The sequence below is a fragment of the Salvelinus fontinalis genome, chromosome 4 (genome assembly GCF_029448725.1).
Source record: "Salvelinus fontinalis isolate EN_2023a chromosome 4, ASM2944872v1, whole genome shotgun sequence".
NCBI lineage: Eukaryota > Metazoa > Chordata > Actinopteri > Salmoniformes > Salmonidae > Salvelinus > Salvelinus fontinalis.
Genome location: NC_074668.1, coordinates 87,159,231 through 87,186,289, shown reverse-complemented (window position 1 = coordinate 87,186,289; position 27,059 = coordinate 87,159,231). Strand labels below are relative to the sequence as shown.

Genomic DNA, 27,059 nt, shown 5'->3' with positions numbered 1-27,059 from the left:
CCACTTTGTAACACAACAAAATATGTAAAAAGTCAAGGGGTGTGAATACTTTGAAGGCATTGAACATGAGATCAATCATACCACCAGATGCTCATGAAGACAAGATAAACTTTTTACAAGAAAATAATTTATTTTTGGAACACAACCATATTTGTTTTATTATTACATCACACACACCATTGGGTTTCTTTACAAAAACACACCAGTGATCTGAATTCATAATTTCATACTGTATGATTATATCAGTGCACCAAAATTACATTTCCACATTCACCATCCTTCCAGAACAGCTAACATCTTCATACAATGAAACGGATTGTAAACACAAGAATAAAGCTCTAGAATGTTAAAAGTGAACATTTGTTGATGTCATGGATCACTGGGTTCTTATTGGTGGAAAGGGCTCCATTCCCCATATCTTAGCTGTGTTCACCAGCTTCAGGCATGGTCAGAACGTTTCAGATAGAAATGGATTGCATAGCATTTACAGAGCTTTCTTTCTTGTGGAATCGAGAACCATGTTGGTTCTATGCACTACTTTTCTATGAGCATCGTTCTGGGCATTTCACCCCATGGAATAAACCCCTGGGGCTGTAGGAGTGCTGATCTATGTCCCCAATGTCCATACAACCAATGAAATACTTTGATCTAAAAGCCAAAACTGATCCTAGATCAGTACTCCTACTCTGAGACACTAATTACATTTGGCCTCTGATTTCAGTGTGGTGAGCTCATCCAGTCTCAAAAGGTTGTTTCTCAAAAGCAGGACCTGCAAGACCATAGTCAGTCACACAATTAGTTTCAACAAGCGGAAGTTAAGATTAATACATTGTTTCATATCAATCCTAAAATAAACAACTCAGAACATCAGACATGGATTGGAGCCCATTCTCTATGTCGAAACAGAACTGCATAAATAAGATGGTTCTCCCACTTTCATTTTGTATTCATCTTTCCCCTCACATCTTTGCATTTACACCTTGTGAGAAACAAAAATCCCTATTGATTATTGCCTTAATCTGTTATAAAATGGCCCCTGGTCCCTGTCATACAGTAACATATAACTGGGTCGTTTCACCAAATGACTGCCTTTTGTATCCTTTTGATAGTTGAAGTAGAAATGATGTTCCAATATTGAATTTTAAAAGCCTGTTATTCATTGAAGTGCCCTTTAATATAGACCACATGGGGAATTCAATAAATCACATGTTTTATATGAATAGACTTCCTAAAGTGCAAAAATTCAGCATTGACATGTCCCTCCATGAACTCTCGGTTTCCTCCAGGAAGATTTTAACCCACTTAAGCTCAACATTTCTCCATCATTGTAAAGCCCTAGTTATTTAGTTGTTTTGGCAGTCATTTCTGAAGATTGTAATTCATTTCAAGAAAAAAAAAGTCCCTTCATTTTAAGGTTAACTCTGTTACGTAAACTGAACTTTCAATTTAAAATGGTGAAACTATAATAATAACCTAAAGACACTAATATCTAATAGTCAAATGACAGTGTAAAAGCAGATGAGCTGGTTCTGGTGTTTTGTGGTGGGAAACTGAGTGGGTCGAGCCTAACACGTCAACCCATATATAGACAGGCTAGAAATGTTGAAACTTTTATTTTATTAAAGCTTGCATTTAATTGCCCCTCCTGGTTGTACACAACAGGCTCCCATTCCCTCCATCACAATGGGATTTATGGCTTATTTATGATCACCAACCCTATTACTTTATTTCAAACTTAATATAGTCGCTTTTTTATTTAACCTCGAGATGGGAAAAGTGTTTTTAATGAAGTTGAACATGAGCACTGAGAGAATGTTACCAGCTGAATTCTAAAAAGGCACTGAATTGGTGGAACGACCGAACTATGTATACATTTTAATTAATTTGTATCTTTAAAAAGTGAAGACGTTTGGTTTTCCGAACCAGAGATGGTGTTAGGACTCAGCATACACACCTACATTCATTCATATACACGCACTCTGACAAATCTGCACATACAAGAAAATAATAAGTCACCGTAACAATACAAAAAACATTTCAAAAAGAATTCTGAAAAACAAACAAAATGTTGAATTCTGTAAGTAGTTTGAAGAGATACAATCCAAACCTGCATTTCTGTGCAAAGTTAGGTGATAAGTGGATTTCTATAGACAGAACACACCCTGTTGGTGTGGAGTCATAGCAAAGACGGCTTGTTATGCTGGTGTATCAAGACTCAGATCTTACTCGCTGGGATATCTCAGAACGACATGACTATCGGTTAGACTGGACGAGTCACTGACTAACTGATTTTCTATCAACTTTTAACTAAAACTGTGAAGTGTCCTTAAAAAGTGGTAACAAACATTGGTAATAAACATCAGTTAGTTCAACAGCTGTATTAAAATCTTGTCTCACAGTTAACATCAATAATGTCTAAAGGACTACAGTACAGTAACCTACTGGCTGGATTTAAGACAGTAGTTGTAGTTTGCTCTCCAAGCCTGCAGATGGCACCCTTGTGTTTGGATGCCAGTTGACTGAGGAAGTTCGAAAAGGGAGTGACGTTTACAAGGCTGAAAGAACTCAGCCAGCCAAATGACTGGCAGGAGGTGATGTTGAAAGAGCTCATTATGGTACACAGAGGGTATGGGTTGGGTGAGACTGATACGCCTGGCAGCATCCCAAATGGCACCTTAATCCTTATATAGTGCACTACTTTTGACCAGAGTCCATAGGGATCAGGTTAAAAGTAGTGCACTATATTAGGGAATATGGTACCATTTAGGACATAACACTAATGTACAGTGAATCACCAGCTTTTCCTCCCTACAGTTCACTTGGCTGGACCTCTGGACTGGACAAGTCATGACAACACACCACCAGCATGGCTGCCACTGCAGGCTTTGAAGGGGAAAATGCATGGCCATTATATATAAGAGGAGGAAACTCGGAAAGCTATGACGTCTCAGCTATAACATCTAAACTTGATCTTTTTCGCCACTCCCCCTTGACTTCGGGGTTGAGTCTTTGCGAACCTCATCAGATTCTCACCTACACATCGTTCTCATACACCTCAGCATGTTTCAGAATTAACATTCCAGCATTCCTTCAAACATAAACGTGTGTGCTAAGACCTTCGGTCCTGACAACTAAATGGAAAGAAGTTCTCTCCCCCGTTGAAAGATAATGTTCCCTAGCAACAAAGTTGGGCCATTCCTATGTATAATATACTTCCTCTCTGGTAGACCTCAACACTGCCACCAATATTCTATCAGTATTCTACCGCTGGTCAACTAAAAAAACCTTTTCTGTGACGACTTTTGGTTCAACAAAATGGAGTCTGTTGGACGTCATGAACACAATGATTATGGCCATCCTACTCAGCACACCTCACAGCTCAGGTCCCATGAACACATGGTCTATAAAACCAGTCATCTACATGATTGTATGTTCATCTCTGTACAGTGCCCTCGCCAATGAAGGGTTCAACATCAGACGTGATAAACCAGTTATCACAGCAGTTATGTACGTTGTAACTTTGGTTGAAAATGTATTTGTGATATTACTGAGTCTGAGCTGCTAGCCCAAACAAGTAATCCTAGGTCCATTTCCATACGAGTGTCTGACACTGGAGTGTCTGTGTATTGGCAGTGGGCTACTCTCTGTGTCTAAGGGAATGACTCCATAGTCAGTCATGCTTCAGAAGACCTGGAGCTGATCAAGGGTATAGGACTGAGTAGGTTAGGGTTAGTAGTAAGGCTGAGTAGGTTGACTGCACAGGACAGACAGCCAAGGAAGACTGACCCTGAGGGCTAATCTCAAATGACACTCTTCCCTACATAGTGTAATAACATGTAGAGCACTATATTGGAAAAAGTGTCTTATTTTTATATACAACAATCCTCTACTGGGAGGGTGGACTGTAGGGTTTAGTGAACGTGGGGATCATTTGGGCCGTCTAACTTGAAGAGTTATCAACCTCTCTCCCTCCTGTTCGTTAGTGTCACTGAACTAAACGTTATGCAAAAAAAAACAAAGTTTCTAAACCTTTGTCTTCCGCTAGTCCCATAAAAGAATAACAAAATGGTTGAATAAAGAAAGAAACGTGACATACAACGTATAAAGTGCATTGAATAAAAGTGATAGAATAACGAGACAGTAGGAATGTGCATGGTCTCATTGAGATTGACCACAGGTCAGGTCCGCTAGGTAAAAACCTACCTCCACTGCTTAATATCACTGAGGGGCGAGTGAGATCTTAGATGCATCCCAAAAGGCACCCTATTCCCTTTGTAGTGCTCTACTTTGACCAGGTCCCCTATATTTCACCATAGGATCTAGGGTGCATTGTGAGACATACCCCTTGATTCTACATGAAATCAAGTGCGAAATAGATACTCATTTTATGGGGGACTCGTGATCTGAAAATAATTGTATAATAAAATGACTATAATAATAATAAACTAATTCAATATTTGTATACCTTCCAAAAAGGGCTGATATTCACCAAGAAAGGATATTTTGGACTAAAACAAACCGAACAGCGAATCAGATCAAACTAATAGAAAAGGTCACATACTAACAGAGCTATCCCGTAGCTCTCAGCACACACGGACTGATAAACTAAACTGGCTTTTTATACACTATTTGTGAGTAACATACATTGTATAAAGAGGCGGTGTTGGTTTAAGACGGCAAACTAGGCTAAAGCCTTGGCAGTCGTCAGCAGTGAGCGCACTGTAACGTACAGTAACTGCAGCTTCATTAGTCCTCAGAGATAGTACTAGGAGGTTTCTTCTGTGCTCGTTTTCTCTACGACTACACATCTACCATGTCGCTCTCTCTCCCTCTCTACTCGTAGGATGCCAGTTTGTTTCATCCCTTTTTAGTGAGCATTTGGTCAAAGTCTCCATGGTTGGATCTCAGGGATCTCTCTTGGTAATGTTTACGTAAGGACAAAAGTAGTTGTTCCTCTCCACTCCACTAGTTCCCCTCAGAGACAAAGCACAAAGGCATTTAGTCATTTTAGTTCCTTCACGTGTAAGGTGGTTTTGGTTAGAGGGGGGCAGCAGGAGGAGTAGAGGCTGAGGGAACAGGGGTACCAGGGAGGAGACGGTTGAGACAGTAACCCGAAAAGAGGCGTGAGAGGAGAGAGAGTAGTAGTTCAAGTTTGGTTAAGGTTTCTCCTCAGTGAGTGGGAGGGGAGGGGGGGGGGTCAGAGGTGAGCGAGAGAGGAGTAGTTCAAGTTTGGTTAAGGTTTCTCCTCAGTGAGTGGGGAGGGGAGGGTCAGAGGTGAACGAGAGAGGAGTTCAGGAAGTTAAAGGTTACGCTGCCTTCTCTTCAGGACAGGGTGTATTCAGGTTCCCGCTTTTTTGGCATGGCGGTTTCTGTTTTTCCCATTGGCACATGGCGTTGGCGTAACCCACGATCACCTTGTCCATCCAGGTGAGGGGCTGGGGGACGAGCACGGCCCCCTCAAAGAAGCCCAGGTGCCCCCCATGCAGTGTCAGGGCGAAGATGACATTCTGCTTCTTCTCTGGAGGGGGATAGGAACAGAAAGGGAGAGGGTAGAATATGAAGAAAGCGGCATCTTTTAAAACATATTTTTAAGTTGATAGACAAATGGATAGAAATGTATGAGAGGGAGAGAGATAAGAGGGATACAGTACAGAAAGCAAGTGGAGGAACGGGAGATGGAACCGCTGCCTCCAGGGGCATGTGATCCGGGTCGGCAGCACTACCACCAGACCAGCCCCCGGAACCACATGGGAGTCATTGTTTAGTGACAGTTATGTCAGGAATGATGCCATACATTCTGTAAAATGACGAACACAGCACATAATGTTACACCAAGGTCGTAAAAGGGCGTCATCTGTGTAATGGGACAGAGATATTGAGTCAGGCATCTAGGAGGACAGGGAGAGGAAGGAGAGCAGGGTCCAGTGTATTAACACCCATCACTATCCCCAGTTAGCTCAATAACCCTGATGAAAGATAAACAGCGCCTTGATAAAGGCAATAAATATGTAATATATATCAGGATCGACCAACTAGAATAATTAACCTATTACTCTGTAGCTGAGCTACTTCATACCGTTCGGTTTTGGTTTTTGTTGAAACACCAATTGTTCAACCCAATCCACTGGGAGGTGCACGTCAACCAAAATGGGACAAGTCACTTTGATTGGCTGTACAGTACAGCCTATTTATAACCTATTTAGTGAGGTTAGTGTTCATATATTAACTTGAAATAAACTGTTAGAACATTGTAAATAACAGATTAAAATGGCACAACATAACCTTTTATGAAATGACTAAGCATGTAGCAAGTAACAACAGTATTAGAACTGGTAGAACAGAATCAGGGTTGGGCTGATTAAGGAAGTAAATTGATATTCCAATTCAATAATAAAAATGGACCCCTATTTTCCATTACTTCTAAATTAAACAGAGAAGTAGAAGATTTGTTTTCTCCCACAATTGAAATCCCTTCCTGAATGGACCCCAACCCTGAACAGAACACTAGCGTGGGATCCAGACATGGAGCTGTAATTTCTCCAGCTCTAACTGGGTTAGTGGGGAACACTGCAGTGTCCGCCTGGTGAGCGCGATCCCACAGGGCTTGTACCAACCATACACTATCTGCTAACATCTACCAGCGGTTATAATAGCCTAGGTGATTCTAGGAAATGACTCATATTTATAAAAAATTCAAGAAGGACACCCCAGCTTTCCATTAGGCTGAACCCTGAAGAGGGTTTGATGTAGGAACACATTCATAATAAACCATTCAGTTTGGCTGGCTGCATCTTTTGGGAAGCAGTGTCCTATCAATTGTTTAATAGCGTTTTAAAAAAGGACCATTAACTAGATGCAAGGAAAAGTTGAAGCTTGCTTTAAAACAGAAATAATGTTTAATATGCAGCTTCCATTTTGTGACACAGAAGATAAGTATGAGCAAAGCATCATGAGGTGGCCCAAATTGAGGTCAATTCTACAGAAGCCTAATTCATCTAAACTACACACTGTTAAGTCATAATAATACTGTCATATTCTTAATTTGAATAACATTTAATTTGAATCCTAAAATGAAATGGAATGTAACTCTGGGTTAAGCACTATGCAGCACAAGACTCCTGACTGAGGTTTCCAACTAAAAGATTGTTGGCTGGATTTGTCCGCCAGACAGTCCTAATGACATGTGCCAACTACCATGCGGCTTAAAGTTTGATTCCAGGTGAGGTGACTACATTAGCTATACAACAGCTTTTGCATGTTTCCAGGTTTCCTGTGGCCAGTGTGAGTCAGCCTGACTCTTCTAGGGCAAAGGTGACAGAACCACCAGCTGATTTCCCCTTTCAGAGAGTTAGGCAGGGCACCAGCTGATTTCCCCTTTAACTTCTCTAGGGTAGGAGGCAGCATTCAGAATTTTGGATGAAAAGCATGCCCAAATTAAACTGCCAGCTACTCATCCCCAGAAGATAAGATATGCATATTATTAGTAGATTTGGATAGAAAACACTCTGAAGTTTCTAAAACTATTTGAATCATGTCTGTGAGTATAACAGAACTTATGTAGCAGGCGAAACCCCGAGGACAAACCATTCAGATAAAAAAAAAAATTGAGGTCACCCTGTTTTCAATGAGTTTTCATTGGGAATCCAGATTTCTAAGGGACTTGCTTGCAGTTCCTACTGCTTCCACTGGATGTCACCAGTCTTTAGAAATTGGTTGAGGTTATTCCTTTGTGTAATGAAGAAGTACGACCATCTTGAAAAAGTGTAACTTCATGTGTACTGTTTGATAGAGGCGCAAAGACCAGAAAGCATGCTTGAATATGTTTTCTTCCTGTATTGAACACAGATCATCCCGTCTTCAATTTTATCGATTATTTACTTTAAAAAATATCTAAAGTTCGATTACAAAAAAGTAGTTTGAAATGTTTTTGCACAGTACAGGTAACTTTTGAGATATTTTGTCGTCACGTTACGCAACTTGGAACCGGTGTTTTTTTGGATCAAACGCGCCAAATAAATTGACATTTTGGATATATATCGACGGAATTAATCGAAGAAAAGGACCATTTGTGATGTTTATGGGACATATTGGAGTGCCAACAACAGAAGCTTGTCAAAGGTAAGGCATGAATTATATTTTTATTTCTGCGTTTTGTGTCACGCCTGCAGGGTTGAAATGTTTTCTCTTTTGTTTACTATGGTGCTATGCTCAGATAATAGCATAGTATGCTTTTGCCGAAAAGCCTATTTGAATTCTGACATGTTGGCTGAATTCACAACACGTGTAGCTTTAATTTGGTATCTTTCATGTTATTATTTAATGAAAGTTTGATTTTTATAGTAATTAATTAGAATTTGCCACGCTGCATTCTCTCTCGCTTTTGGCCTAAACTCAGATTTTTGGATATAAATATGAACTTTACCGAACAACACATGCATGTATTGTGTAACATGAAGTCCTATGAGTGTCATCTGATGAAGATCATCAAAGGTTAGTGATTCATTTTAACTCTATTTCTGCTTTTTGTTACTTCTCTCTTTGGCTGGAAAAATGGCTGTGTATTTCTGTGGCTATGTACTGCCCTAACATAATCGCAAGGTGTGCTTTCACCGTAAATCCGTTTTGAAATCAGACACTTTGGTTGGATTAATGAGAGGTTTATCTTTAAAATGGTGTATAATGCTTGTATGTTTGAGGAATTTTAATTATGAGATTTCTGTTGTTTTGAATTTGGCGCCCTGCAATTTCACTGGCTGTTGGTTAGGTGGGATACTACCGTCCCACATACCCTAGAGAAGTTAGGAGAGTTAGGCAGGGCACCAGCTGAGAATCTCCTATATCTCCACCCTGCATCTCTGTGTAGTGGTGAACACAACAAGCCAGTGGGCTAGTGTTACCCTCCATCCCAGCTCTGGGACTCTATAAATAACAGGACACAGGAGGCATCACATCACAACCACACATTGTGCACCACTGAGGAAATGGGATCATTTCAGTAGGTAACTTCTCTTTGGACCTACACCTTCAATGTTTGCAGATCTGTAAGGTGGGAAGCAATATGTTGGAAGCTCTACCACTACACAGCTTATACCTAACCAGACCCTTCAGACATGCTTACATTAAAGGGTAAGGGCCAAGGGGGAGGGATAGAGAGCAATTTGGGATGGGCTGTTCCAGAAATCCCGTGAGAGATGAGAACTGGCTGGAGTACTGTACACTCCATGGATCTAATATAATCCAACACATGGTGACTAGTTGGTAGTGCTGAGGTGGTTGTTTCCATAAATAGCATGCTTTCCTTTACTGCTCCATTTGATCAACCCAGTAAACCCTAGAGGATTGAGCTGATTGGCCGCTATTCTCAGTGTTCTATTTTAAAATGACAGGTTACCATGATGGGTGTTCTATCAGTCATTAGAATCAGTTAGTGTGGAAGAAAATAACAGACTTTAGTTTGCATATCTAAAAAGGTAAGGCCTAGCGGTGTCTATAGTCTAAGTCACTAGCACACAAGCAGACAGAGGCTCTCATCTGTGTGATACACTACCGTGTGTGTTTGAGTTACTGAGCCAGTGTTAACCAGTCAGACATTCCCAACACACCTAGTTCTACATACCGCCCCCTCCCTGGCCTGGGTGTGGGACTTAACGGATTCATCTGCCTATTCCAGCTCTGCTGTTTCAGAGACAAAGGGAGAACTTTGTACCAGGTGTTGAACTGGTGAAAATACAGTAGACTTCTAATGATTTCCCTTGTGTTAGTACACAAATAACATGTGCACATACTGTTCTGGACATTAAAAAGTCACTTTTCAAAGTGGCTTGCTGACACCAAGTTCATTTCAGCAATGTGTTTTTCTTCCTGCGTTACAGTACTGGTTAACTTGTTATGGAGTGGCTGCATGATCGGATTCTCTGGACGCCTCTCCTCGATAGCTAAAAAAACGGGACTTCAGCGCACAATTATTTGAATGTAGCTCCGCTGCTCCCTCTGCTCTGCATAAAGGCATGTTGTACAACGTCTGTTGTAACTAGAAATGCCACCATCCACATGTGGTACAAACATCTGTGTCTATTGTCTGTTGTAAATATAAACAACATGATCGACGTGTTGTACAAACATCTGTGTCTATTGTCTGTTGTAAATATAAACAACATGATCGACGTGTTGTACAAACATCTGTGTCTATTGTCTGTTGTAAATATAAACAACATGATCGACGTGTTGTACAAACATCTGTGTCTATTGTCTGTTGTAAATATAAACAACATGATCGACGTGTTGTACAAACATCTGTGTCTATTGTCTGTTGTAAATATAAACAACATGATCGACGTGTTGTACAAACATCTGTGTCTATTGTCTGTTGTAAATATAAACAACATGATCGACGTGTTGTACAAACATCTGTGTCTATTGTCTGTTGTAAATATAAACAACATGATCGACGTGTTGTACAGACTTCTGTGTTAACTATAATGACATGATCAACATGTTGTACAGACTTCTGTGTTAACTATAATGACATGATCAACATGTTGTACAGACTTCTGTGTTAACTATAATGACATGATCAACATGTTGTACAGACTTCTGTGTTAACTTTAATGACATGATCAACATGTTGTACAGACTTCTGTGTTAACTTTAATGACATGATCAACATGTTGTCCAGACTTCTGTGTCTGTGTTAACTATAATGACATGATCAACATGTTGTACAGACTTCTGTGTCTGTGTTAACTATAATGACATGATCAACATGTTGTACAGACTTCTGTGTCTGTGTTAACTATAATGACATGATCAACATGTTGTACAGACTTCTGTGTTAACTATAATGACATGATCAACATGTTGTACAGACTTCTGTGTTAACTATAATGACATGATCAACATGTTGTACAGACTTCTGTGTCTGTGTTAACTTTAATGACATGATCAACATGTTGTCCAGACTTCTGTGTTAACTATAATGACATGATCAACATGTTGTACAGACTTCTGTGTTAACTATAATGACATGATCAACATGTTGTACAGACTTCTGTGTTAACTATAATGACATGATCAACATGTTGTACAGACTTCTGTGTTAACTATAATGACATGATCAACATGTTGTACAGACTTCTGTGTTAACTATAATGACATGATCAACATGTTGTACAGACTTCTGTGTTAACTATAATGACATGATCAACATGTTGTACAGACTTCTGTGTTAACTATAATGACATGATCAACATGTTGTACAGACTTCTGTGTCTGTGTTAACTATAATGACATGATCAACATGTTGTACAGACTTCTGTGTTAACTATAATGACATGATCAACATGTTGTACAGACTTCTGTGTTAACTATAATGACATGATCAACATGTTGTACAGACTTCTGTGTCTGTGTTAACTATAATGACATGATCAACATGTTGTCCAGACTTCTGTGTCTGTGTTAACTATAATGACATGATCAACATGTTGTACAGACTTCTGTGTTAACTATAATGACATGATCAACATGTTGTCCAGACTTCTGTGTCTGTGTTAACTATAATGACATGATCAACATGTTGTACAGACTTCTGTGTTAACTATAATGACATGATCAACATGTTGTCCAGACTTCTGTGTCTGTGTTAACTATAATGACATTGCATTATAACAGAAGCAGGACACAGACAGTCCAAGTAGAGATGTCATTTTATCAAGTGGGGAATGCGCATGTTTAGCTCTGGGGAAAAGGTGTCCTGGGGACGGGATAGGGCGGTTCGAGCCAGTCATGCAGCCTCTGACAACTTTTTAAATGCCCAGAACTGTCCTGTGATTTTAGAGCCAGTACCAACAGTCAGATCAGTCTACTGGCTCTGAATGTGCACCTCAGCATGTCTTAGGTTGAAGACAATAGACTGACTGACAGATTGACCAGGCACTGCCGAGTGGCCCTGTGTCTCTGTAGGGACGAGCTCTGAGTAGAGAAACTCTGTTTGTGTACTAATGCAGGTGTGTGTTACCTGCCAGTGTGCGAGGGATGGTGAGCAGAGACCCGTGGACCAGAGGATCGTCTGCAGAGTTGACCAGCAGAAGTGGCACGTCAACCTACAAAATACAACCATCATTAGATATACTGTATGCAATACACAAGCCCAATAAGTCCACTTAGACAAGCTTAAATCATGAACTCTCCAAAGAACCGCACACTGTTCTAAGCACTTCCTTTAATACATTTCTGATATTCATACACACATGTTTAGAAAAGTATTGTTAATTCACACAGGAGAGAAGTAGGGATAGAGAGTATCAACCTACATTGTGAATATAATGCACACAGCTCTCCTTCTCGTAGTATTCTTTGAGGGAGTTGTGCCCGTGGAACTTCCTGCAGACAGAGGGCTGACAGGTCACAAAACAAAGCAGCATGCTGTGGAAACTGGAGAGGGATTATTAAGTGACATACTATGTGGGTGAGCACATCCCTATGAACCGTGCACAGCAAGATACTCAGAGGCCTTTCTTAGGGCTTGGCGATATAGCAAATTAATGTTTTAGCACACTGTTCAAAATGCCTGTATCACAAGAATCAAGGTAAAAAAATATTATTTTTTTTAACTGTCTTTTTTCTCATCTCCTTTGCTCCTTCTGTGATGTGTTCACTGTGTACCTTCCCACTGACAGACACCAAGCCCCTCCCCACAACAAAGACTAAAAGAGCACTTCTTCCTCTCTGACAACAATCAGTTTAAACTCTCTATCTGCATTTAAACTAAACCTTTCTAATGATACCCTATTCATGTCTCAGCTCCCAACATGTAGAACAGAGCAGACCTTACTAAGACGTGTGTATCAACGACTTGGGCAAATGTATGCTAAGTTCCTGTCGTGCGCGGCATTGCGGTAACACCACCGCTAGCAGCATTTTAGCCACATGCTGTTATGTGCTAGCTGTCTAGTACGTGTTTTATAAATGTGCAATGAGCATAAAAAGACACATTAATATCAGGAATTGGCAACTCGTTCTCACTTGATTTCAATATCTAAACAAAGTGAACAGTTTGTTCAAACAGATGGAGATGGACAGGAGGGTGTATTCATAACAGTTCAACTGTTATACCATGTTAGCAAGCAAATACACCCAAGTTGGCTAGACTTGAAATATAAAGATTAGCTGGCTACCCACTAGAAGGTGGGCTTGAGAGGTTGACCTGTGTTCATTATCTATAATTCCTGCTACCTTAAGTTAGTCATTAGTGAATGTACATTGTGCCTGGTTCTGGTTAAATATGTAACAAAAAGGGCATTTTCATAGATTTGAAAGCCAGCGCAGCGATTATTGCAAAAAAGCAGGTTCATCTATTTTGATAAAATACATTTAATTATTAATGGGTCAAAAGCTTAGGTATAATTTTACAAGCCCTGAATTCATCATATTATTCCAAACTGTTTGAAATACAGTGTTTTGACCTTAAATTGTGCAACAAAGCTTATTTCAAGATTTAAAATCGAGAAACTCCCATTAGTTAGAATTTGTTTTAGGCCATAATCGCCCAGCCCTGCTCAATGGCTCCTAGCATAGTGTTCCTACGTATTGACAAAACTCAAAAGGTTTGGCTTGAACTTCAGCAGGTGCTGATGAGTGTTGACAGTATATTAAACATACAGCCATAAATCTCACATTGACCCCCTGTGAAATCAGTCCTAAATATTGTAGTGTGAGGACTCAACACTGATTTCACAGGGGGTCAATGTGAGACCGGTTGTTCACAGGAATAATTGCGTTGTGTCATTTTAGCATGTGTTCCTTATTAGATTCTATTTAGTGTATTTTACTAAAATGTATTGGGTGAAAAGCAAAACACTGATTTGATTCTGAGTCTAGTTTATTTTCAGCTTGTCCTATACCTCATGATGGTTTCATCGATCTGCATGAGGGAGGTGGCCGTGTAGAGCCGGCTCAGGTCTGCGTCCTCCATCTTCGTTGCACTTCCAAACAGACTGCCCCTGTAAACACACACACACAAAATGCTGAGACATGCCATTGAAACATGTGACAACACGAGTTATTCTCGGTAAAATCCATACCTATACCAGGAATTTCCGTGCCATCGCTAATTGCCTCCATTTCATTAGTTAAATAGTTTGCCTCAGGGAGCTGCTCTGTACGCGTTTGGTGTTTCTCCTCTATGGGGAATTTGACTGATCTGCTGGGTTGTGACTATGAGTTAAGTCCAAGCCATTTGTCATAGATCTTAAATAATATAAGCCATTTAGCAGACAGTTTGTTTTCCTATGGGTGGCCCCAGCAGGGCTTGAATGGGTGTTATCAGGTGATGATAGCTCCCAATCACCACATGGAGTTTCCACCATATCGCTTTTACAGTAATTTGGCCATTTCAGATGCATGAGAAGTGTCATGGCCCTAGGGTAGGGGCTAGGGGTTTCTTTGGGACTGGGCCTACCAGTGTGAATGTGCTAAGTATTGGAACAGGGCTGAGTACCTGTGTGAGAGGATGATCTTCTTCATGTTGTCGGCCATGAGGAAGTTGTAGAAGCGTCTGCACTGGTCCCACTGTAGGAACGTCTCCTGGGCCCTGTACACACACACCAGGAAGTCAGTTGTGTGTAGAGAGAGAACAAATTATATTGTTGTCATGGTTATATCTGTTTGGCCTGAGAACCAACATTGTCAAAAGTTGTCTAAAGCATGCAACACGGGTTATCACTGTAGGCCAATACAGGACAACAACAACAAACTGCTGCCAACAACACTTTGTACTCTTGAAGCTGACATGCTAACCATCACCCCACACGTTAAATCCACAGAACGATCTCTCACTGCACTATGAACTCACCAACACTACCTAGCTAGCAACAAGCTATCAATAAGCTAGCAGTACTAGCAACTAGCTAATAACTAGCAGTACCCATCTAGCAATTAACTAGTCCAACTTCATATCTGCTAGTGCACATGTAATCAGTTACTCCTCAACCTTGTTTCACATGTTATCAGTTACATGTAGGCTTAATCAGATTTTTTTGCCTGACCATAAGTTCAGAGACCTCTATGATGACACACCAAATGTGTTTGATGGATCCTTTTTGTCTTCTTCTAATGCCTCTTAAGGGGAAAGTAATCAAAAACTAACTTAAAGTAATCAGATAATGTTACCGGGTTTGGACAATCCAAAAGTTACATTACTGATTACAATTTCACAGGTAACTAGTAACTAACAAATTGCATTTAGAAAGTAACCTACCCACCCAACTCTGATGAGAAATACTACAGAGGTAGCATATATAGTGAGAACTACGCAGCAGGCATAACAATCCCATTCAACAGATGGCATGGGCAATGACAAAAGACAAGGCTTTAGCTATGACAGACAGGAATGGAAAATAAAACAGAGGTATAAAGACTAATCCCATTTCACAAAAGGCCAGTCTGCCTGGTCCTGACACACACACGAACACACTGTTTACTCTCTGGACAGAGCAGACAGTGTTCCTGCCAAGAGAAGTTGGCCACATTTCACACTCTAAAAGGTGTGGTTCAAAAACACATTTCACAGAGTTCCATCTTCTCCGTCCCAGAGCTTGTGCAATACCACATCTAGAAACACTGGAATTGTGCGTTTTCAGTCACTGTGTCGTGACAAAACAGTTTTCCCCGTCACGACAGAAGCTCAAGTGTTTACAAAGTCTATGCTCATTATGATAACAGGGAGTCTGCTGCAGACCCAAGTGTAATCAAATAGATTACAGGGACTAAGAACGGAAAACCCTGAAACCACTTCCATGGAAGAACTGCATGGTGCATGAACAATAACACTAACAACCCAGGTTAACGGAGCAGCCAACAGTATGAGTCTGTTTCACTATTCAATAACACAGAACTTCAGTACTGTAGCCTAGCCTACATCTTTGCCTACCTCAAAAGACTTGGCAAGGCAACAACCAGTTGTCTACAGCGGAGACAGACCGGCACCCGGCAAGGATAAAAGGCAGGGCATCTGTCCTCTGTCTTTGTTGTGTTAGTCACCAGTCAACTGAGATCACAGATAAAGCCAAACTACAGGAAATGATCAATGTTTGCTGGAGAAAAAACAGGATGCCAGCTACTCTCAGCCTTGTTGCCATCTTTGTCAGACAGAAAGCTGCTGGGCAAAGTGAATTCCATCTGAGTGAACCTCCTTTTACAGAGTAGCAAGGCTCAGAAGTAAGAGAGACAGAGCACTTGCATTCAAAGCAATACACTTGGAAAGTATAAAGGATGACGGCCACCCATGTACTTACCATAAAACGCCTCGTTCGTTTACAAACTCATTGCTTCTAAAGATGAAGGAATTCAGATATTTCTTAGTTTGAGCACGATCTACTGAGTTTGTAAACTACGGCACGCGACATGGTTCAATGTGCCAGTAAATAAGCACAATTCGCTTTTTTCCCCAAATTGCCACTGTCTTGGCGTGAGAATTAGAATCATGTATACTGTGATAATGCCAGTAGAATAAATGCGTAACAGAGAGCAATGAGGCTTATATTGTACATTGCTCTCTGTTACGCATTTATTCTACTGGCATTATCACAGTATACATGATTCTAATTCTCACGCCAAGACAGTGGCAATTTGGGGAAAAAAGCGAATTGTGCTTATTTACTGGCACATTGAACCATGTCGCGTGCCGTAGTTTACAAACTCAGTGGATCGTGCTCAAACTAAGAAATATCTGAATTCCTTCAGTTTTAGAAGCCTTCGCCAATGGTAAAACCCAACTGAACAGTATCATTTTTGACAGCTGTTTTACAATAGCTTGCAAAAGAGTAGCAATGGATGCTAACCAACTGTACAGTAAATAACTTCACTAAGTTGGGACAAAACAATGCACTTATTTACATGAAGTTAGCTATGTACATCTAAAAAAGTGTGTCTCCACAATGTGTCTCCACTGTTTATATTTTGATGTTTATGACACCTTCACTGACCAAGTATACAGCCGTGTGTAAAAAGGAGATAGTATGTAATGCAACAAACACCATTAGCTAGGCAAAATGGCCGTTCGACGTCCTTGTGTAGCAATTATAATACACAAAATTGTGCAGCACTGCAATTTGTAACCCCACAGAAAAACACGGGATAGCCATTTTGAGTAGCTCTTACATGTTGCTTTTGCGTACTTGCACAGGGTATAAGTCTTAAGACCGTAGCCCACCTGAGTGCACTGTATCCCTGGCAGACGCTGACGCAGCACAGCACTCTCTCCTGATTGGTCCGGTTCTCTCCCAGGAACTTGCACACGATGTTGCCTCCCAGGCTGAAGCCCACCACTATGAGGTGGGTGTGAGGGAACATCTTCTTGATGTAACCCACCATGGACGCAAACTCCCACGTGCAACCTACCAGAACAAGCACACGGACATGGACCAGAGCAAAGACATTACATACTGGGGCTTTGAGTTGGTTCATTTCATTGGGAGCATAATTCATGGCCACTGATCTGAAATGAGGGTGGTGTGGTGAAAACCTATCCTGTCTTTTCACCTATAAAACTTATTGTTGTTGCTTTTGTGTTTTTTTATTAGGAGTGTGTGTTTGCACATATCTGTGTGGTCCTCACCGTAGGTGAACATGCGAGGTGAGGTGAGCTCGATGTTGGGCAGAGCACCCAGGTGATTGAGCACAGCACACCTGTAACCCTCCTTCTGAGAGTGACCCACAAAGGTGCGGATGTAGTGCTTCTCGCTATGGTTACCAATCCCCGGGCATATCACCATGGTGACGTCATCTGTTGGAATAGCAAATATACGAACAGATGGATCAGTGAGCCGTTTGCAAATGAAAATATGTAAAGGCAAGATTACACGTCCTCATTGCACGATGTCGTACGCAAATATGACAGGCAGCAAACAGAGACAGTATGGTGCCACAATAAAACCTCTGTAGGATGAGATGTCCCAGTCACTCAAATAATAAAACAACAAGTAGCCTAGTTACCAGAGGCTCTTTATTACCTTTATTTAACAGGCTAGTCAATTAAGAACAATTTGTTATTTACAATGACGGCCTGACAAGAGGCAAAAGGGATACAAATGTAGTTTTTAAATAACTATGTAAGATAAAACGGACAACAGACAGAAGCCACTGGCAACAGCACAACTAGAACAGGAAACAAACAGTGGATGTGGATGTGTGTGTAGGCATGTGTGAAGTAAAGCAACATGCTCCCTTCCATATGGCAACGCAAACTAGTGACAATTAGAAACTACTACGTCTCAACTCTGAGGTCAAAACAAATGAACTACGTCCTAAATGGCACCCTATTCAGTACACTACTTTTGACCTTGGCCAATAGTCTGGTCAAAAGTAGTGCACTAAATAGGGAATAGGGTACCATTTGGGTCGTAACCCTGATCTCATCACCTTAGCCGAAAGTAGTTTACCTAGAGTCACGGTCTGTAAATCTGTGTACTCAACACTGACATAATAATCACCTACAGAACGGGAAATGGAACCATAGTGTAAACAGGTCAATGGACCAACAAAGGCGTCAAAACCGCCCTGACAAACTGAGCCCAGACAGGACCGATACTGTACATAGGACAGGTCCATAGCACAACATTGGGTTATGATGAATTTACTCTCATGCTTCCAATGAGCTCATTCAACAGCTTTCCTTCCCATTGCACTTCTCTCCTTGGTCATTGCTGTAAATGACAACGCATTCTCAAACAGTTAAATCTAGGCATAGAAAAGGTAAGGCAAGCACATCTCAATTGAGGGGGATGTTTTTGTTGTTGACTGTTTATATTGCAAAAAGAGAGTCCTAGGCCAACAGAGATTCTACATTCTTGATAAATGATTGAACTAGCCCACCTCCTGTCCGGTGGTCCCCCATGGGCTCGAAGAGGTCAAAGGTGGCGGTGGCCCCATCCTGCATGGGTAAGTACTTCCTGAGGCCTATGGGGTGAGGGCAGCTGACCCGCCCCATCTTGCCATACAGTGCTGTCTGCAGGTGGCCACTTTTACCCCACAGCAGGGGCGGAATGTACCTGCAAAACACACAGAGATTCACTATGGGCTGTTCTGGTTCGGACAAGGCTTACTTTGTTCAAGGCTTACTTACTAAATTTACTCAAGAGATGAAAGGTTTATTTGCAGGTAATAAAATACATTGTAATTCTTCATATAGGCCCTAGGAGCTCTATCACATAGACTAGTAGCCTACATCGCAAACATACAGTACACTCTACATGTGTGGAATGTGCAACAGTGTCCATAAGAGGTTCCTGTATGAAACAAGCACACAACAGCATTAGGATGTCTCTTGAAGTAAAATAATAACTTTACTTGATGACTTGTTCTTGCTGACAGTTTTATTTTGGTCAGTCAGCTAATGTAGTATACTATTTTATTTGTATTCAACCTTTAACTAAGCAAGTTAATTAAGAACTCATTGTTATTTACAATGACGGCCTACTAAGAGGCAAAAGGCCTCCTGCGGGGAACGGGGCTGGGATAAAAAAAATTTAAACAATTAAAAAAAAAAAAGGTAGGACAAAAGAGACTTCATGACAAAAGAGACACCAACACTACATACAAAAGAGAGACCTAAGACAACATGGCAGCAGTACAACACAGTATCAGCCCAACATGGCAGCAGTACAACATGACAACACAGTATCAGCCCAACATGGCAGCAGTACAACATGACAACACAGTATCAGCACAACATGGCAGCAGTACAACACAGTATCAGCACAACATGGCAGCAGTACAACACAGTATCAGCACAACATGGCAGCAGTACAACACAGTATCAGCACAACATGGCAGCAGTACAACATGACAACACAGTATCAGCACAACATGGCAGCAGTACAACATGACAACACAGTATCAGCACAACATGGCAGCAGTACAACATGACAACACAGTATCAGCACAACATGGCAGCAGTACAACACAGTATCAGCACAACATGGCAGCAGTACAACACAGTATCAGCCCAACATGGCAGCAGTACAACACAGTATCAGCCCAACATGGCAGCAGTACAACACAGTATCAGCCCAACATGGCAGCAGTACAACACAGTATCAGCACAACATGGCAGCAGTACAACACAGTATCAGCACAACATGGCAGCAGTACAACATGACAACACAGTATCAGCACAACATGGCAGCAGTACAACATGACAACACAGTATCAGCCCAACATGGCAGCAGTACAACATGACAACACAGTATCAGCACAACATGGCAGCAGTACAACATGACAACTAAGTATCAGCACAACATGGCAGCAGTACAACACAGTATCAGCGCAACATGGCAGCAGTACAACACAGTATCAGCGCAACATGGCAGCAGTACAACACAGTATCAGCCCAACATGGCAGCAGTACAACACAGTATCAGCACAACATGGCAGCAGTACAACACAGTATCAGCGCAACATGGCAGCAGTACAACACAGTATCAGCCCAACATGGCAGCAGTACAACACAGTATCAGCCCAACATGGCAGCAGTACAACACAGTATCAGCACAACATGGCAGCAGTACAACACAGTATCAGCACAACATGGCAGCAGTACAACACAGTATCAGCGCAACATGGCAGCAGTACAACATGACAACACAGTATCAGCACAACATGGCAGCAGTACAACATGACAACACAGTATCAGCACAACATGGCAGCAGTACAACACAGTATCAGCACAACATGGCAGCAGTACAACATGACAACACAGTATCAGCCCAACATGGCAGCAGTACAACACAGTATCAGCACAACATGGCAGCAGTACAACACAGTATCAGCCCAACATGGCAGCAGTACAACATGACAACACAGTATCAGCCCAACATGGCAGCAGTACAACACAGTATCAGCCCAACATGGCAGCAGTACAACACAGTATCAGCCCAACATGGCAGCAGTACAACACAGTATCAGCCCAACATGGCAGCAGTACAACACAGTATCAGCCCAACATGGCAGCAGTACAACACAGTATCAGCCCAACATGGCAGCAGTACAACATGACAACACAGTATCAGCACAACATGGCAGCAGTACAACACAGTATCAGCACAACATGGCAGCAGTACAACACAGTATCAGCACAACATGGCAGCAGTACAACACAGTATCAGCACAACATGGCAGCAGTACAACATGACAACTAAGTATCAGCACAACATGGCAGCAGTACAACACAGTATCAGCCCAACATGGCAGCAGTACAACACAGTATCAGCCCAACATGGCAGCAGTACAACACAGTATCAGCCCAACATGGCAGCAGTACAACACAGTATCAGCCCAACATGGCAGCAGTACAACACAGTATCAGCCCAACATGGCAGCAGTACAACACAGTATCAGCCCAACATGGCAGCAGTACAACACAGTATCAGCCCAACATGGCAGCAGTACAACATGACAACACAGTATCAGCCCAACATGGCAGCAGTACAACACAGTATCAGCCCAACATGGCAGCAGTACAACACAGTATCAGCCCAACATGGCAGCAGTACAACACAGTATCAGCCCAACATGGCAGCAGTACAACACAGTATCAGCCCAACATGGCAGCAGTACAACACAGTATCAGCCCAACATGGCAGCAGTACAACATGACAACACAGTATCAGCCCAACATGGCAGCAGTACAACATGACAACACAGTATCAGCACAACATGGCAGCAGTACAACACAGTATCAGCACAACATGGCAGCAGTACAACACAGTATCAGCACAACATGGCAGCAGTACAACACAGTATCAGCGCAACATGGCAGCAGTACAACACAGTATCAGCGCAACATGGCAGCAGTACAACACAGTATCAGCGCAACATGGCAGCAGTACAACACAGTATCAGCGCAACATGGCAGCAGTACAACACAGTATCAGCACAACATGGCAGCAGTACAACACAGTATCAGCGCAACATGGCAGCAGTACAACACAGTATCAGCCCAACATGGCAGCAGTACAACACAGTATCAGCACAACATGGCAGCAGTACAACATGACAACACAGTAGCAACAACAAAGAGGCAACAACATGGCAGCAGTACAACATGACAACACAGTATCAGCGCAACATGGCAGCAGTACAACATGACAACACAGTATCAGCACAACATGGCAGCAGTACAACACAGTATCAGCACAACATGGCAGCAGTACAACACAGTATCAGCACAACATGGCAGCAGTACAACATGACAACACAGTAGCAACAACATGACAACACAGTAGCAACAACAAAGAGGCAACAACATGGCAGCAGCACAACATGACAACAGCACAAACGCTGTTAGGCACAGACAACAAGGGCAAAAAGGTGGGTGGTTTATTTGCTGTGTTGACTCTGTCACAGTGCGTTGGAACAACATTTACACACAGCGGGGGACAGGGAAGAGATTCACATTCCTAAGTAAAAAAACACACGAAGCTGACCATCCTTGATAATGCATCTGCCCTGGTACTGTATCTGTATGGGAGCAGACGTATGTAAGGGTCCAACCCTGCAGGAGATCAAAGTGGATCTATCTGCTGCTAGCACGGCAGTGAGACATGAGCTGGGATAGTCATACAATCTACCATCTCACATCCGCACACTGAGTTTAGCACAGAAGTACACCGAACATTTAGCAGGAAACCCTTGGCAAAAAGCCAAAGACAAGTAATGGTTTCCATTGTAGGTCTGTTTATAGATTAGCAGCCACGATAACAAAAGAAGGAGATCGATGTTGACAATTGCAATGTCCTCAAATGTAGCTTTGGCCTCCGATGCCCTCAAATGGAGTTTTGGCCTACTCACTACGGCCTTAAGATTTAATGTCCCTGTGATGAAATTGAAATAACTAGAACTAATGTCCTAACAATATTTAGCAACGTATGCAAAACACTGACACCTTATGCTATCCCATAGCTAGGCAGCTCCCTGACTGGAGCGAATAGCTAGGCAGCTCCCTGACTGGAGCGAATAGCTAGGCAGCTCCCTGACTGGAGCGAACAGCTAGGCAGCTCCCTGACTGGAGCGAACAGCTAGGCAGCTCCCTGACTGGAGCGAACAGCTAGGCAGCTCCCTGACTGGAGCGAACAGCTAGGCAGCTCCCTGACTGGAGCGAACAGCTAGGCAGCTCCCTGACTGGAGCGAATAGCTAGGCAGCTCCCTGACTGGAGCGAATAGCTAGGCAGCTCCCTGACTGGAGCGAATAGCTAGGCAGCTCCCTGACTGGAGCGAATAGCTAGGCAGCTCCCTGACTGGAGCGAATAGCTAGGCAGCTCCCTGACTGGAGCGAATAGCTAGGCAGCTCCCTGACTGGAGCGAATAGCTAGGCAGCTCCCTGACTGGAGCGAATAGCTAGGCAGCTGTTTGCAGAGAAAACCAAGGTCAGAGATAACCAAGGTCAGGGTGAACCTCTGTGTCAAAGGACGGACTGACGGGCCACACACATGGGTGGGGAGTGTACAAACTGGTACAGTAAATATCGTCAGCGAGCAAAGTCTGTTGCTAAATCAACAGTTGCACAACCCCCTCAATCTCATCTTCCTCCACTGTCATTAGAGCAGTCTGAGCACCTGGACATTACTTCCCTTACGTAACGCCCATCTCAAAAAACACAATGACCGCTGATGCTTCCCCACACCATTACTAATATTACAGATAAGACCTCCAACCCCTGTGTGTAAACAGCATTATCAACTCTGACGTAGGTAGAGTTAGGGAGGTAGCATGAAGTAGAACAGAAAAGCAGGAGTACTCCGGGCCTCCAGGCTCTGATTTAAATATCCCCGATATAGACTAATACACTAAAGTCTTGGTCAGGTTTGATTGCCCAGAACATTCTCGCTCTGCGAATAATCCTCGACTGGCAGGGATGACGTAATGTTGTCACAGGAGGACTAAGAGGACAAGGGGAGGAGTCCAGGCAGGCGAGGGGGGGGGGGGGCTATGGCCCAATACTGTCATGACTGATGAAAGCTACACTTTTGAATATCTACTGTGTGAATGAAATCAGTCTGTCGTATTGCCTACACTTTAGAGTGGTGTAGGTCTGGGTGCTCCAGTCAAGACAGAAAAAAAGGAGAATCTGAATCTCGTCTGTTCCTCCACACGCATGTAGCGACATGTCTGTGCGCAAGTTTGTGTCCTCATACATGTCTATGTGCATGAGTGTGTGCGCTGTAACCTGCTGTCGCCCTCGACAGTCATCAGCAGACCAAAGCAAAGGAAACAGAAGCCAGAGTGGGCTGATAGATAGACAACACTCTTAGTTGTCTGAGGTACAGATCAAAGTCACGGGTCTGTTCTATTGGAAGTCTGATTTAATAACTAGCCTTTTGATATGATGCAATACACAGCCCTCTGATCTACTGCCTGAAGGGGTAACCACAACACTTTTTGAGGGTAAAATCATGGGGTAAGCCAGTTAACCTAAGCTCTTCGAGGCATTCATAAATTATATTCTTTAAAAAAAACAATGGCTACATATCATTATTTGAAACATTCAAAAACAGATGAACCAATCCCACATTCCCACTTTACAGGGCTGGTTTCCTGAACACAAAGCCATCCGAGACAGATTGAGATAAAAGGCCAAGTAGACCTCTGATCATGGAAACCTGGCTTCACTCAGTATCAGAGAAGAATGGCTCTGTTGCACATCACTCCAATGCAGGATCTTCCCTTTCAGAGGCTAACTTCCAAACTCTTCTTGGGCTAAATTGAGTAAAATGTTTCAGCTGCGCCCTTATTTTCTACAATACAATGACAGATGGAATGCATTGACTGCTTTGAACACAGGGTCGTTGGGCCCCTGTCTCGTATTTCCTCCACTGTGTACCTCTCTCCTTCTCCGTGATTGATCTGTCCGTGGTCACCGTGCTGGAAACAGTGTTATGCAACTCGACTGGGTGTCACTAGGAGTTACACAAACCGTCTTGGACCATTAGTCAGCATAAACAGTGCCAAGGAGCAATAGATGAATGAACGACAGCCCTACTAGCCCAATATCCTTTTACACACTTTCTGTCTTGGCTAGCTTTTGACTGAGTACAGCCCAGTGGAAGGATATAGTGCAAAATTAAGATTAAATGAATTTAATTAAGAAGCAATTCACCTACTAATTAGTATAATGAACCTTATAAATGATTAAATGTGCAAGAGTTGGAGCTAAACAAAGTCTTATCACATACTTCTTAAGCCTATGACTAGATCAAATGAACTGACTCCCAATCTGGCCCTCAAACCATCATGGTCACCTAATAATCCCCAGTTTACAATTGGCTCATTCATCCCCCTCCTCTCCCCTGTAACTATTCCCCAGGTCGTTGCTGCAAATGAGAACGTGTTCTCAGTCAACTTACCTGGTAAAATAACGGTAAAATAAATAAATAAATAAAAATAATATTTAACTGGGCATCCCTCCCTGAGGAAGTCTGGAACATTCCAGGTCCGTTAGTCACGGCTAAAAACACACCAGTCTTAAAACACACAGACTGTCAAACAAAAGCAAACTGCGCACATGAACACACACAAACCTCAAACTACATCTACAGTCTGCTTGGATAAAAAGCATCTGCATCCCAATTCCCTACATATTGCACTACTCTTGACCAGAGCCCTAAGGATTCGTGGCCAAGATTTGAGATGAAATAACAGAGGCTTACATAACGAGACAGCAGCTGAGGGAAGCCTCCAGAGTCTCCCACCGGGCTTCAGACTCCCTTAAGACAGGGCTATTAGGCCAGTAGAGTAGAGTACCTTCTCTGAACCATGCCACACATTCAGAAAAACCTCTAGTCATACAGGAGTATCGCTTTATTCCACAACACACAGGAGTTCTTTGGAATGTGGGACTAGATGTAGGCTATAGTGTAGAGTGACAACAGCAGCGTTGGTGCTGTCACGGCAAAGCGATCATGGGTGCAGTGTTCCAATTACGGGCTACTGAAAACTCCCAGAACAAATCATAAGACACCAATAAGCTATAAAATAGTCATGGCCAACTCAGTGGCCTTGTGGTTAGAGTGTCCGCCCTGAGACTGGAAGGTTGGGTTCCCCGGTCGAGTCATACCAAAGACTAGAAAAATGGGACCTGATGGGATATTTAAAACATGGCCAAAGACTGAACGACAAGCCACTCACTCTTTGGTCAAGATGGGGCAGGACTTGAGCAGGAAGCGGTTGAGGGGCGTGTCCTGGTAGGTGATGTCAGGGGCGGCGGTGGGACTCTTGAGGTTCAGGCAGCGGACGATGACGTACAGCACCGTTGCGACCGCCGCCAGCTTCATGCCGTCGAACATGGCCGGCATCTCCGGGGCGACGATGGTGTAGTCATAGTAGCCCGAGTCTTGGGTGGCCATGGTGCCTCTGAGAGACAAACACAGAGAAGTAAACAAAGCGTTAGACTGTAAATATTCCACGTAGAACAAATACAGCTAGTACAGATGATCCTGCTACAAGGAAAACATTAAATCAACTAGCCTACATCAGCCATGCTCACTAGTACACTGACTAACTGTACCCTGGACAACACAACTACATTTATACCACTTTAAACTTACGTCTTGTTCACCAAACTTAAATCAGTGGCAGTAAACAGTGTGACCATGGAATAAACAGAGGGCACAAAGTGGTCTAGCTATTTCTCTGTCAAAAAGAGGAATTCAAGGCATGTAGCCTAGCAACAGCTAAATATGTTTCAGCTGCCTGCTAGGAGCAATGACAGAAGCAGAAAATTAACAAAGCCAATGATGGTAAACAGACTTGCCAAAACAAAAAGAGATGGTGGAGAAAGAGGTAGGCTGGTTTACAGTCCAAAAATAAGAACTTGTGGTATGTAAATATGAGTCAGACGAGGTAGTTTAGATAAAACAAACAAACTTCAGAACATGGATAGGAAAGAGTTGAGCAATTCTATCAAACAATTATTTACTTACAATTTAGGTTTCAATTCAATAAAAAGATGATCCACTCTGTCCAACAGCCTTTATTTGTGCGGTGACAGAATCACAGTGACGTAAAAT

The 27,059-nt window shown here is 42.4% G+C and overlaps 2 protein-coding genes across 3 annotated transcripts in view; one reads left to right on the top strand and one right to left on the bottom strand.

Moving 5' to 3' along the window:
- The window catches only part of LOC129854592 (secretogranin-3-like), a 181,773-nt gene that overhangs the window by 79,760 nt on the left and 74,954 nt on the right, over nucleotides 1-27,059 (top strand). The window lies entirely within an intron of this gene.
- Nucleotides 108-27,059, bottom strand: LOC129854594 (monoacylglycerol lipase ABHD2). The gene is made up of 10 exons (XM_055921831.1): nucleotides 26,973-27,059; nucleotides 26,179-26,403; nucleotides 18,871-19,046; nucleotides 17,615-17,782; nucleotides 17,210-17,393; nucleotides 14,498-14,590; nucleotides 13,902-14,000; nucleotides 12,312-12,381; nucleotides 12,017-12,101; nucleotides 108-5,518 (listed from the first exon to the last, which is right to left on the bottom strand). The coding sequence occupies exons 2-10, from the start codon at nucleotides 26,394-26,396 to the stop codon at nucleotides 5,307-5,309; spliced, it is 1,305 nt and encodes a 434-aa protein (XP_055777806.1). The 5' UTR covers nucleotides 26,397-26,403; nucleotides 26,973-27,059; the 3' UTR covers nucleotides 108-5,306.